At 35.2% G+C, this 14247-nt stretch overlaps 1 protein-coding gene across 1 annotated transcript in view; it reads left to right on the top strand.

The window, feature by feature from the left end:
* Positions 1-14247, top strand: part of CACNA2D3 (calcium voltage-gated channel auxiliary subunit alpha2delta 3) — a gene marked incomplete at its 5' end in the record, with an annotated part of 460819 nt that overhangs the window by 99927 nt on the left and 346645 nt on the right. Inside the window, one exon of the mRNA XM_080625495.1 lies at positions 3853-3969. Coding sequence (XP_080481621.1) covers positions 3853-3969 — 117 coding nt within the window. The remainder of the gene's footprint in view (positions 1-3852; positions 3970-14247) is intronic.

Raw genomic sequence — 14247 nt, 5'->3', positions numbered from 1 at the left:
TTTTTTTTTTTTTTTTATTATAACTCAGCAAATCAGAAGTTGTGTCTGCTCCGTTTTCTAGACAATTGGAAATCCACTTATGAAAAAAGAAGCCCATTTCTGACTCTGCCATACACTTTTGTTATGCAAGTCAATTATGTATAGCAAAGCTAAGGCTGTTTTACTTAATGACAGTTGAAATGTATTACTGGGTATGTTACATATGTGGAGAATTTTTCAGTATTTTTACTGGAAGAAAATTATGGAATATTGGAAAAAAAAAACCAAACCAAAGCAACCAACAACACACACACACACACACACACCCACACCCACACACACCCATCTTTTTTACAGTGAAGGGAAATGGCTATTTAAGGCACTGTTTAGAAGAGCCATCCAGAGTAGCAGTACTACCAAGGTAGTTTGCAAGTCTGGAATATAAACAACATCCTGGCCTGGAATCTATTTTTTTTTTTTTTTTTCCACTGTCTTTGACAGAATTTAGCTTAATTACAACTATGGTGTCACACTTGTTTTCTCAAGATCACCTTAAAATAAATAATTTCATTTTAAAACTATTTCATATTTATTTCTTTGCTGTTTTAGCTAACTTATTTAAATTAAAACTACTTCATATGTAAAAATCTAGTAGTAGGAAAATGATGACAGCCTGCAGGTCAGACAGCCTTTGGAGTGAAAGGAAGGTAATCCATTATTAATGACATCTTTTGTTATAGTTTCATTGTGGTTTTGTTTTTTTGCTACCTGCTGTGATTCAGGTTTCTTGCATCGATATAAAATCAGCCGCTTCCTACACTGAACCTAAATTCCTTGTCTTATGCACATTGAGTACTAAGAGGAAGTACATAGACATGCACAGGTTAAACTGGCGCCTCTTCTCTCTAGACATGATCACTTGAGCACAAGGATACTAAAAACAGCTGGTGTTTTTCCAACCACATATTTTCTCTTGTTTTAGAATCTTCCACTGATGGCTGAAAAAATAACAGAAGTATTTTTATGGCAATGAAATACTGAATGTAAAATACATATTATTATGTAAACCTCTTATTATGTAAACCTTTTGGTTGCCAAGGTCTTGCAGCTCAAGTAAATGCTCCAAGTTTGTTGCGAATGTTCTTAAAGGCTTCCAGCAATTGACTATGCACTGCACAAGATGTCTGGGGTTTTTTTTTGTTGGTTTTTTTTTTTTTTCAAGTAAAACCTAAATAATATCTTCTGTTTCCTCTGATTTTATTTTTTTATTTCTATGTTGGAACTTTGGCATTTAAGTTAGGAAAAAATGAAGTTATTCACTATGCACTAGCATACTTATAAATCATCAGTTAATAAATCTTCTAATTTATTTTGAGTTATTATTAATTTTCAATGCACTAGCGTCATGGTTTAAGGCCAGCGTTACTCAAAATTGGGAAGTGTAGCTTTTTAATATGTTCTCACGATAGCCTAGTAGACTATATGGTGTGATTCTCTGTGCCTAGAAAATTTGTTCACTTCAACTGTTCCATTCAGATCTCAAACAAATGTGGTGAATAATCACCTGGTCTTCTTCACTTGATGGCAAAGCTTAAATTGATAAATCTGATGACCTGAAAACAGTCTCTTCAAGTAATGTGTTTTAGAATACTTTCTAAGAACTCAAAGGTCAGGTCTGAAGCAAACCCTTTATATCAGAACTTGATATGTTGAGTGTCATAGGTGCAGCTTGAATTCAGTTGTTCAAATTTGTACTTGATCTTTTGACATGGTAAATATGATAGTTGTTCGTGACAGTGTATTCCGTTTCATTTGCTTTATATTCCCCAAAGCTTCAAATCCTGTGGGACTTTGACATCATTAACTGGGGATGTTTTCAATTAACTGCTAATTCACTATGTCTTATCACAGTTATTATCTGTTACAAGAACATTTACTTCTCTTGTCTACTGTGTTCTTACATTTTCTCCAGTAACTAAGAAAAAAAATAATATTCTATTTTAGACAAATCACTGTACTATCCTAAATTAATTATTTCAGAGTGGAGAGTAGTGAATTTACTAATGGCTTAAATGGACTTGGAGAGTTGAAATCAGAACTCCTGCTTATGTCTCCAGGGAGAGAAATGTAGATGGTCTGCTTGGGGTATCTTACCTCCGTTAGGTTACTGTTAAAGTCTCAGACTGAAGCCTCATAAAGTGAAATAGTATGGAAAAATGAAGTTACTACTGAAATTACAGAATGTAAAAAAATCAGTGTCCTCAGTATTTACTGTCGATTCGTGTTTTTTAATAATCTTAATTAAATTAATTTTTTAATTTAGGACATGCATATTACAGATGATTTTTTGCAAATGATTTTTTTACCAAATGATTTTTTTACCAAATGATTTTTTGCTTATAAAAACAAATGATTTTTTTACCAAATATGCAAATGATTTTTTTTACCAAATATTATTTGCTTATAAAAACATTCACACAACTTTTTGCAGAGAAGTGTAAAGTGTAAAGCAAGTCCAATGTGTCACTTTGCCTTGAAAATTAGTTTTGTCAGAGTACAACATGCACAGTAGAGTCTTCTATCACCAGCTGGGATGTGACTGGTCCTGACTTATTCACTGTTTTGATCATTTAAGTATTCATCCAGGTGATTTGATCCCCTGGTTTTGATGCCCTTAATTCTTCCTTCTCTCTCTGGAGTTATATAAGTTTTGGAGATGATGATTATTCTACAGGCAAATTCTAATGATAAACCTTTCTAATGATACCAGCTCATTTTATTGACTCAAGTATTGTGCTGTGAGATGCCAATAGTCCGCTTTGGAGGTCTGGAAGACATTTTTTGGACACAGGGCTAAAGCTGGTAGAAGCCAGGCATGCTTTCAATCTTCCTCACAGTAACATGGAGGTACAATTATGTGAATAGGTTAAGGATAGGTAATGGGAAATAATTAGTTCATCACAATCATACGTGTTTTAAATAGTGGTAAGCAACAACTAGTCTGAAAGCCATCACTTCTTAGAGCATAGTAGTAGTGGAATGACATGGGAAATAGCAATGTTCTCTGTATTAAATGCCTTTTTTATTATATTCTTACAAGCTTCATTATAAGCACTGGTTTAACAGGAAAACATGAGGAAAAAAGGTTAATATGCAGAAAAAAAGAGGATAAAAATTGTTTTGAATATATTTTGATTATATTTTTAATGCTTAGTCAGAGACTTATTCATGCTGTGAGAAGAGACCATAGTGGTACCACTCATACATATCATATAAAGGATACTTTTCAAATTGCATTTGGATGAAGACTCATGTTTATGGTTTATTTAGAGTTTTCTTTGTGTGGAAAGTTAAGAATGACTAGATAAGCTTGTAGTGTAAGTATTCATAGTGTAAGTATTTATAAAGCTCATGAAATAGACATCTTCATGAAGTTCAGCTGAGGAGGATACTAGGTTGCTAAGGCACAATGGATTGTCAAGGATATCACTGTTTTTAAATGTGTGTTTTTTTTTTTTTATGGAATTTGAGGTTTTTTCCTTTTTTTTTTTTTTTTTTTTTTTTCCCCACTGCTGTTCAGTTGTGAGAAGGGGAAATTTAAACGTTGTGAAGGGGAATTATTGTTTTCCTACAGTGCACAAGATAAATATTTCTATTACATTTTCTTAATAGAATTCTAGTTCTAACCCAGTTGTTCTATCCCTGTGACAATGTCTTGGCACAAAGCTACCTCCTGTCACAGAAATAAACAAATAAATTAAGAATGTCAGCAAAAGTGTAATATGAAACTAATAATTAGTTGTCGAAATTTCAACTAGATCACTGTGAATAACTTTTCCCTAAATGTTTTGTTTTGGTTTTCTTCTTTTCCAGAAATACAAAGAATATGAGAAGGATGTTGCAATAGAAGAAATCGATGGTCTTCAGCTTGTGAAAAAGTTAGCAAAGAATATGGAAGAAATGTTTCATAAAAAGTCTGAAGCTGTGCGGGTAAGCAGCAGATCAATCTGGTATTTCATTCTGTGATGTAAAACTAAGTATATAAAAATTCAGGCTCTGCTTTGAAAGCTGTACTAGCAATTGAAGGTGTTGAATGGGAAATGCTAAAGCATTCAGAAATATTTTAGGATCAGTGCTCAAGAGAATAGGTATTAAAGTATTTATGCCATCAACAGATAAATGCAAGAGTATAACTATGCTTGGACTACTGGTTTCCCATGTGAGTTTGTAAGCTATCATTAATGTTCAGTAAAACATAACTACAAATAATTTTGCGTTAAAATGTTAAATATCAAAATATCAAACCAAAGCAGACTTAATTTCACTGCTCGCTATTACGAAAATACGAAATTGCAAGGAATCGTCAGAGTTCAATAACTGCTCTTTAGTTTAAATCTAGAAAGACAGACCTCACTTGCAGGTACCTCAAATATGACTAAATCAAAAAATCCTCCAATTGTGGTAAGTACTACATTGCTCTAAGGGCAACTATTAATCATTGAGTAAGTACATCTGTAGCTTTTGCTTGGGTGTTTTTTTGGTTCTCCATTCTGATCCTTCTTTTGTAGTAGCTTTGGTGTCCTATTAGGTTAGACTTACCAATTGAAAAAAAAAAAAAAAAAAAGAAAAAATTTGTTCTATGTTTTACTATATTGAACAGGAATTCATTGTAATATGCATGTCCTAAAGAATAACAGCTCTTCCTGTTATAGTTTGCATTGTTCTTTGCCAGAAATTTAGGTGACTGTCCTGTTGCATCTTCTGTAGCAATGAACTAACAGGACATTATGGTGTTGCCATTTACCATCAGTCATCTCTGTTTCAGACAGATCTGCCTACTCAGTTGAGTTGAAGGTCTTTGTCTCTCAACTACTGAGATGAAGGCGTCACCCGAAGGCAGGGATTCCATTTGTGTAACTGTAGATACAATTTCGCCTTCAGTCTTTTATTATTTGTTATGGTGCAAAAGAGAGGAAGGAATTTGGCAGCGTTTTAGAGGTTGAATTTTCTGTGCTGGCAATGAAGTAAAACATATTTCAGCTTGTAAACTGAGCACACTTGGCAGGGAAGCAGAGAAAGACAATAAACATGGAACCCCGCAATGCTATTTTTACAGTCTGTTTTTCAGAGAAAAACTGCATTAAAAGATGTGTGCCACAGCTTCTAGAAGCCTGCAAAATATTGACTCGGGGGCAGGGGGTGGTGTTTTCCTTGCTCCTTAGAGTAAAATGCTGCCCTGAGATCAGAACAATGTGGAAAAAAACATTCTCAGAGCAACACTCACCAGCAACCTGCATATTTGCTGTCAGAGAAGCTGCGTTCCATCGGTGTGAATTGGTGTTGGGAAAGAGCAGCTTGTCCCTCGATTAAAACTTTGTAACAAATGTGGTTTTTTAATGTTTGTGTTTAGAGCTGGTTTGGCCTCTTCATGCAGATGATGCTTTTGTCTAAGAAGGAAAAATATATAGGCCACTATGCTCTGAGTAAAAATAAGCCTAACTTCTGTGAAGTTAGACCGTGAGTGGAAGCGTTTAAGTGCCAGAAAATGTGACAAATCCAGAGTCTTCTTTGGAAGGTTTCCATCTTTGGAAAGGAAGCTAGAAGCTTGGTTTGACAAGAATAACTTCCTTTAAAACGTGGTCTGTTTGGAGCACCTTTCAATAAAGTTATTCTTCTTTTCATAATTACATAGCGTGGTCCATCTTGGTTGCTGGAGATGTAGTGAATGACCTTTTATGTTCTGGTAGTAAGTAGTGCTTAGCATTTCATGTTGTGATAGGTACAAAATCCTTTGGTACAGTGTAGGTTGTGCATGGATTCCATCTTTGGTGTTTCATAGATAATTTTCACCTTATGCCTGGGGAGGTGAGATAGGAGTTCAAGTTCCTATGGACCTATGACCTCAGCTCCATGCTGAGACAAAGTAATTATCACTTTAGCTCCAAAATAAAAGAATTTTGACCTAAACTTTTGATGGAAACTTGTATGAAGAGCACTGAAATCTAGAATTCAAAGTAGCATTTTATATATACTGACAGAAATTTTGGGGTAAGTACTAAATGAAGAATAACTTGCAAAATGTCTCTCAGCTCTAGAAATAACGGGGTGACCATTGTGAGGGTTCAAATCCAAGTGCTCAGAAAACATGTTCCAATGTTACCCATTGAGTTAGCTTCAAGCAGACATCAAAATCCATGGTTTAATTTAAAGTACTTTTTAGATAAAACATTTTAATCAACATACTTCAGGTTCTAGCAGATACAGCAATCTGTGGCAATTATTCAGAAAAGATGCAGTGTATAAAATATTTAATTTGCATGAAAGGCCGAGAAGAAAGACCTGGAAATTTAGAAATAGGATGACTTGAAAAGACATTCAGGTTTTTTTTGTTTTGCTTTCTGCTTTCAAACACATTAACTTGTTCAAAGCTACTAATCGCATTTGAACTCTCTTCTCCCTCCTCCCCCTTTATATTCTGGTTGAATTTTTATCTTTGTCTCATCGCTTTTCACAGTGATTAGTTGGTTCAGTGTGATTTTTATCATATTCATCCACTGTTTGAATTACCCTTCACTATGCAATTATCCTATCACAGACTGTCCTATTTTTGTGCTGTCAGATACATAAAATAAATGGAAAACTGAAAGTGCTAAACCAATTATATAACCTTTTGTCATCTACTTACTGATGGAAACCCTTGCAAGCAACTTCCCCCCCGGTGCTCACTATTTACCTTAGATTTATGTCAGTTCAGGATATTTTGGTTAACTCTTTCCTTCTTAATACTGCCATACTTGATCAATTTTCAGAGGCAACTTCAGATTTCATTTTGAAATACTTGTGACATTAAGTTAAAACTATTGAAAAGTGGTTTTGATCTGGTGTTGATAATGCTTTGTTTCTAGCTGAGACAAATGTAGATGTATCTTTTTAAGACAATAACAATCAAATTGGGAAATATCTCACTGCCCATAAGGTGGCATAAGTGGAAATCTTTCCTGAATTGTTCAGCAGTGAGTTTAATTTTACAGCCAAACCCAAATAATTCCTTTGAGAGTCTCGCATAGTTCGCTGTTACTTGTGGTATTGCTTCACTTGCTTTTCTTTGACTTTCAGTGGTTTCACTCATAGAAATGTGCTTGATCAGTCTAAATTTAAAGTTATTTGTGATTTTTATTTTTTTAGAAGCTTTAAAAGGCTTAGTGATTCCACTTATTTGAAACTGAAGAGGAATGGAGCATGATGCTATAAGGCTTAGTAAAAAAAATGACTGCTGCAACAAGCTTAATAGTGAAAAAAAGGAATCAAAACTTCATTTGATGCTTTTACTTTTCTGAATTAATGGTGTAGTAGGAAAAAAATCAAAGGAAGACTGAGGGAAGTGAAAAAGAAAGCAAAAGGAAAAGAAGTTACTAGGGAATATTCAAAAGCTATTATTAAAACTTTAGCTATGTATTTGAATTTCTACTTTTATTAGTGTTTCTTTGCAAGTAAAGAGAATCCTTTAAAAACGATTGTTGATTTACTTGTAAGATGGCAAATTGAGTGTTAAGGATTATTTTTCATTAAGGCGACTGCTCTTGCTGCAGTGGAAAATGCAAATAAGAGATTTCTTTTTATTAACTTTTCCTGCTGTAGCTGCCTGGTGTTCATTGTGAAGCTGATTTTCATTATAACTGTACTGTGAAAAGTAATTGCTGTTGTACAGTAATTCAATTTCAGTGCATTCATGCATCAGTAAGCCAGTGGGGTTTATCTAGGGAAACCGTAGACTTTAAAGCTTTTTATCATGAAATTCCACATGCAGACAACCATTCTTCCAAGGAGTAGAATATCAGCATTTGCATTTAACAAACATTTGCAATGAAGAAAAATGGATATTTTTTTTCCCACCAATGATTTTTACAGCAGTCTTTCAACTGTTTTCAGATACTATTAAGGTGATATTGTTTATGCACGGTTGAATTGTAATGTATGCGTTTGCAATGTTTGTGCTTATTCATATACATATCTGGTTAGCACATTTTAGTATGTGCATGTTCATTTGTGTGGGCACATATCTTTACACACACGTATTTTGAAGCTTATGTATAATATCAACAGAAACAACTTACTATTGACATTTTGCATATATATATACATATGCACGTAAGCAAATTATTAAGCTACATATACTGCATCCACATATTTCCAAGCAATGCTGGTAAATTGCTGTCCTTATCGATAAATTAATTTTTATTAGAAATGAAGAGATATGTTGGTGAGTGCAAAATGAACTTGGTTGGATGAACATGGAGATCATGGCAAGTAATCCAAAGCAGAGACTGCAAGGTCCTGGAGTTTCTTTCTCTATAGAAGTATTTTGCAGTGCTCTGAATAGACTTATTTATGAAAGCTTAGTAAAGAATTTATACTATTATAGTCAATGAGTGTAGCTTTTATTTACAAACCACTCACATGTACTTTACTGTTTTCTTGAGCGTATTTGGAATTTAACTGTTTTTTGGTGTGTAACTTAATTGTAAGTTTTTTCCCACTTGATCATATGCACTGGTACGGAAGGTAGGTTTGTTTTGTGTTTGGTTGAGTGTGGCATTTAGAATGGGATTTTGAAACCAGACGCTTAAATTGTCTGATTTACCCAGTGTTAAATACCTTTCCATTCCAGAAGTTATTTCAGTCATTCACTTTAGGATTGCTGCTTCCACTTGATGTCACTGAACTCATTATAAGACTGTAATCACAGAAAACAAACTAAATAAAACTCAGGTTTTGGAAAGGCATCTTTATATCACATGTTCATGAGCTAATCATGGGTAATTGTATTGCTGGTGTCCAGACATTCATAAGACCTGCAGAGCTTTGGATCTTCTGTGCACTTTTACAGCTCAGAAAACTTCCCAGCAGTATAATTATCTTATTTTTATATCAAAGATCAAATATATCAAATGTAATATACTACAAGATATTGCCACGGTCTGAGGCCCATTGTCTATTGTTTCTTCCAGCCAGGTGTCACTGACGCAGACATCATTATGCATAAAATGTTTGATATTCCTTCCACTTTGGATTTTAAAATAACAGCCATATGCATATTTTTTTTTGCATTTTGTTTCCCAATATATAGTCTCTGAATTAAGAACATCTGGAAAGTAATCTCTAGTATACATTCCTGCATCCATGAGAATTTTTAAAACCTGTTACTTCAGGGAAGTTGAGGTTGTCACCATGATGTCATTATATCAGTTAAGATCATTTACTGGGGACAGAATATTTTTGCATGATGGGGTTTAGTATTTAGATTGTATTTTTTTGACTTGGAAGCTGAAAAATAGTGGCTTTCCACAGTGACTAAAGAAAAAATGAGCTGACTGTGAGGAATATTCCAGGTGGTTTTTAAGCTGATTTTTTTGAGACTACTTTAAATGTACACTGTCTTCAATATCCATTGTGTGTTTTTATTACACTGTATTTATATTCTGATTTTCTATCACTTTGATCAAGGCTAGATTGGGAATGGCATTGTTGAGAAGAGAAGCAAATAATCATTCATATTTCATATTCATATAATAGAAGGTAGAAAGGTCTTAAATGTCAAAACATTACTTTGCCAAGCTCACTATTTCTAAATGTAGAATAAGAAGTTTTTTGCTATTCACTCTGTTCCCTCATTGAGCTATTTTGCATCTGCGGAATTAGAAGGAAGACAAATGGCTATCAGCATGCACTTTTTAAAACTGAGCTGTTCAATGGGTGCTATTCTGATCTCTTTTATATATATAAATTTTTAAATATAGTAGGATGTGTGGTTTTTATCAGCAAATGGGAAATGAGGCACCCCCCCATTATATTTATAAAATTACTGGAGGAAAAAATTATAAATGCTTGTGAGTGGAAAGAAATTGTGGCAAATCAACCCCCAATGTCACTATAAATAGTTACAAGTAGTTTTCAGTTGCAGAATAAAGACATAATGAATAAAGGAGAGATAGCTACATTTGTATTAATTACTGCCAACAAACTAAAGGTTTTGAGCAGTATTTTTGTATTCATATTTAGTATTTTAACTGGAATTGTTGCTAGTTCCTTCTGCTATCATTTGAATTTTGTTCGTAGTTCTGCTGGTATCCTTTGTATGTAAGTGATGTATTCCTGTTCTGAAAGCAGTAAGAGCTTTATTTACTTTTTGGCAAAATCAGACTACAGGAGGAAAATGAAAAGATGGTTAGCATTCCAGTGGTGGCCAAAGGAGTATTCAGTAGCCTAACACATAACCGTCATAGTCACAGTTTGAAGAGTATTTAGAGGCAAAGCAAATATTTTTCTTGTTTATTGCCACTGGATTTAAGGGCTGCTTTTGTGTAGAAGTTAGAATCTTAAACAAATGAAGCATTAGCAAACCTATTCTAGGTTTGCTAATATCAGTTAGATCACATAATGCTGCTTTGTTTTTCAGTTGAGTTTCACAAAAAATGTGTACATGTGTAAACAGATGTTGCTATGTAGTCTGGAGGTGGGGTGGGGGTGGAGAGTTTCCTTTTATTGGAGCACAGGTGGGCTTCTCTTAACCTTCAATACCTAGGTTGTATTAACCTTCAATACCTAGATCCCAGAGTTCCACTATGAGTGCTGAGATTGTCCTCAGGCACGATGATGGTGAGCAAAAGAAATGAAGGGATGAAGTACAATCAGTTTATCTCATACCTGTACCATTTATGTAATGGAATTAGATAGGCTTAATGGAAGTTAAGGATTTTGTCTGTAGACCTCTCTGAAATGTAGCAGAGAGACAAAAAGCAGTGATTAAACCTTCATCTGACTCTTAAGTGTGAGACAGGTTAGTTTTACCCTACTGATGATGTGTTGTTGCAATAGTAATCCTGCTCAGTAAGAGAGGAACCGCAGGTTCAGACCCCTGGTACATGCGCTTGGCTGAGGAGCCACTGGTGTGAGGCTACCATCTGTGGGCTTATGACTGAATGCCTCTAAGTCAGAATACTGCCTAGATGCTTGATGTTGTGCTGTTGCGACATTGGTTGCTAGAGATCGACCCAGGAGATGGCAGTCTTGTTCAGAATGCGTGGGTAAAGCCCTTCCCAAATCTTCCTTCGTGAAGACAAGCTATCCTCACACTTGTCTTCGGGCAACCATCCTAGGAGAAGGAAAACTCTTAACTTCAAACCCCGGCAGATGGAGCTCATCTAGCCTTGTAAGGTCTTCCATCTAAGAGAAGGACACTCTTACAAAACCCTATGACCTTAGGACTTTGCTGTCACCATCCTAGCTAGCTAGGCCCTGGCAGATAAACCTCAGGCGTAAAGGGTGGGACCAGTTCTGCACATGCTGTGCCTCACCTAAAAAGTCCACTGTGCAGGCTCAAAGGATTTACTCATGCTTGCAAAAAGCCCTGTAGCGACAGCGAGGGACGAAATGGCAGGTGACAAGGTGCACTGGAAGCTGCAGATCCAACCATGCCTGCGGGCGTTTCAGGATTTGGTCACTCAAGATAGACCCAGGAGATGCAGTCCTGTTCGGAAACATCCTGAATGCCCAAGCAGCCTTTTTTCCAACCAGATTTGCCTATCCCTATTGCCCTTAGTCGTTGTGCTTGTAGTAAGCGTGGGTAAAGCCCTTCCCAAATCTTCGTTCACGAAGCCAAGCCATCAATTCTTTAAACAGGTAGTGATGGGGTGAAAGAGGCAAAACCTGAAAAATTCAATTACTTTTTCACATACATAATAAGTTTCTCAACATTTCACTTCCACAGGAAGAAAAGAAAACCAGCAAAAGTTCCATCATATCATTCTTCTTCTGCTTAATAATTTATTTCTTAAAAGTTCACGAATTCTTTCATTGCAGTGACTTTAATTAGATCAAAAAAACTTTGTAAATCAACCCCCCCCCTTTTTTTCTTTCCCTCTGCTCACAATGAATTTTCTCTTTTTTGATCTTTGAGGACTGATATGTATTAAAGAAAAAATATGATCTTGCAAGCTACCTTTTCCTAGGGAAGGAGCAGTAGATCATGTTGATCATATTTAGGAGATTCAGGGGTATGTATTTGTCAAGATTTCCAGGGAGTTATGTAAATTATGTGGTCCATGCAATATCTAGGAACTACTATTTCCTAAATGCACATTTCTATGGCTCTTTAAATTTGGAGCTTTCATTGTCTTGGTACAGCTTGAAATCAACGTTTAAAAAAATATGAGGCAACTTGAACTATGCTTTGAACTTTTGGCTGTATTTTAAACTCCGGCCTTTTTGTATGTGGTGAAAGAAAAAAGTCCACATACAGCCTAGCCAGTCTTGTGAAATTTAGTGAATTTAGAAAAAAGAAAAAAATACCCTTAAAGTAAGGGAAAGAAATACTTGTAGAGAAGATGTAAAAGGATTTGCTGCTGAAGACAATTATGATGGTTTTGTCTTCAGTGCTGAGAAAAGAAATTAAAAGTATTCAAAGATAGTGCACTTATCTGAAAATACAGGCACAGAGAAAAATCAAGCCCCCAGCCACTTCACACGCTAAGTCTTGTATTAGACTTCGTTGCAAAACAACATAACGTTCAGTCTTTGCCATCAACATAAAATAGCTTTCCACACAGCAGGAAAAAAAAGCCAGTAAAGTAGGTCTGGAAGAATGAAGTAGGATTAATTAGCCTCATGTAGCCTTCTTTCTTATTGCTTTCTCAGAGTATTAGCATATTTTAATGTTTTACATATCCATTAATTATTTTAACAAATACAGTCATATCATTCAACTTGACATTCAATTCATGATTTAAACGAGTCACTTCAAATAGTAATGTATTATAATTAAAACTTAATTCCACTTGCACAACTGTCACCTGTTCAATCTACAATTATAATTCTTATTTCATATTATCAATACATATCACTAAATCTGGTTTTGGGATGGTAAAGATGATTCTCAAATTTTATAAATACTGGTACTTTTATGTCAATAAAAAAATTGAAAATGTTCAGTCAGTTCCCTTTTAGAGTGCTTACTGATATATGTTATATATTTACTATAAATATTCTCTTGAGATGTACTATAGGTTGTTTGCTGTTCGTGTAACATTAGCTTGTTTTCTGAAACCTTACATGCATTCAATTTAATGCTTGGATAATGAGAAACGGTATTCTCTTAAAGAGAATGCTGTGTTTGGCATAACCTGCATTTGTTACAGAGTGGGCTTTCAAGCTGCTGCCTTTCTTTCTCGTTACGTGAATGATGCTAAACTCCTCTGTTCGGACTGTGAAGCACAAGAAAATGCTTGGAGCAGGAGTAAAGAGGAGCCTGTTAATAGCTTTCTTGGAGGGATTTAATGAAAGGTCATTTATCAATATTTTGAGTAGCAGAGAGACTATCATCTATGGGTGATTCTTCATTGTGAAATGCTCAGAAGCATTTCAATGAAAAGAGCTGTAAAGAGAATTCATTAGGTTTGGGGTTTTTTGGTTTTGTATTGTTGTGGGGTTTTTTTGTTTGTCTGTTTCCCACCCGCCCCCCCCGAGAATTCACTTCACTCTGCTCTTTATTTGTGGTAGAGCTTCTGGCAGTTATTGTGTTAGGCCAGGTATGTTGGAGTAGCCTAAACTGCCTCTGAAGCACCCTTGTGAAAGAAGAACCTCATACACAGACAACAGAGGGCAGATACCCCATTTACCCTTTTCACTTTCACCATTCTTGAGTTTATTTGACTTCAGTGTAATTAGGTAGGAAGATGCCTGCTTAACCTAAAATACTTCCAGGTTAATTAATTTGTTAGATTGTTTCTAACAGCTGATCACGTATTCCAAATGTAGAACAGCACTGGTCATCAGTTTCTTTCTCTTTCCTTTTAGATTTTTAACACTTTAGTGGTTCAAAATTTATTCTGCCTCATCTAATTTTCCGTGGACACTATAGTTACTTTTAACTTCATATCTGAATTACAATTTATAGATTTATATAGGAAACTGTTCATGCTCCTTCCCCTACTTGAACAGTTTGTTTAAGACTGGAAAACCAAGTGGACTCTAGCAGCATGCACAGGCTCTCTGATGGTTCTATGCAGCTTCCAATGAGGGAGGGAGTAAAGAAATTCTCTGCAAAAGCATTGAATTTTAGGTGGCCATAATTTCTGCTTGAGTAAATCACGAGTTCAGGATTATCATGACAGGCCTAATGCTATGTGAAACACTTTTGGGAGACAAAAGCAGATAGGAAGTGAGGTGAGATGCTGCTTTGTTTACTGGAAGAGCAGGGTTTTTTTGCGAGTG

Source organism: Psittacula echo (assembly GCF_963264785.1).
Source record: "Psittacula echo genome assembly, chromosome: 9".
Lineage (NCBI taxonomy): Eukaryota > Metazoa > Chordata > Aves > Psittaciformes > Psittacidae > Psittacula > Psittacula echo.
This window is presented reverse-complemented; position numbering and strand designations above follow the sequence as displayed.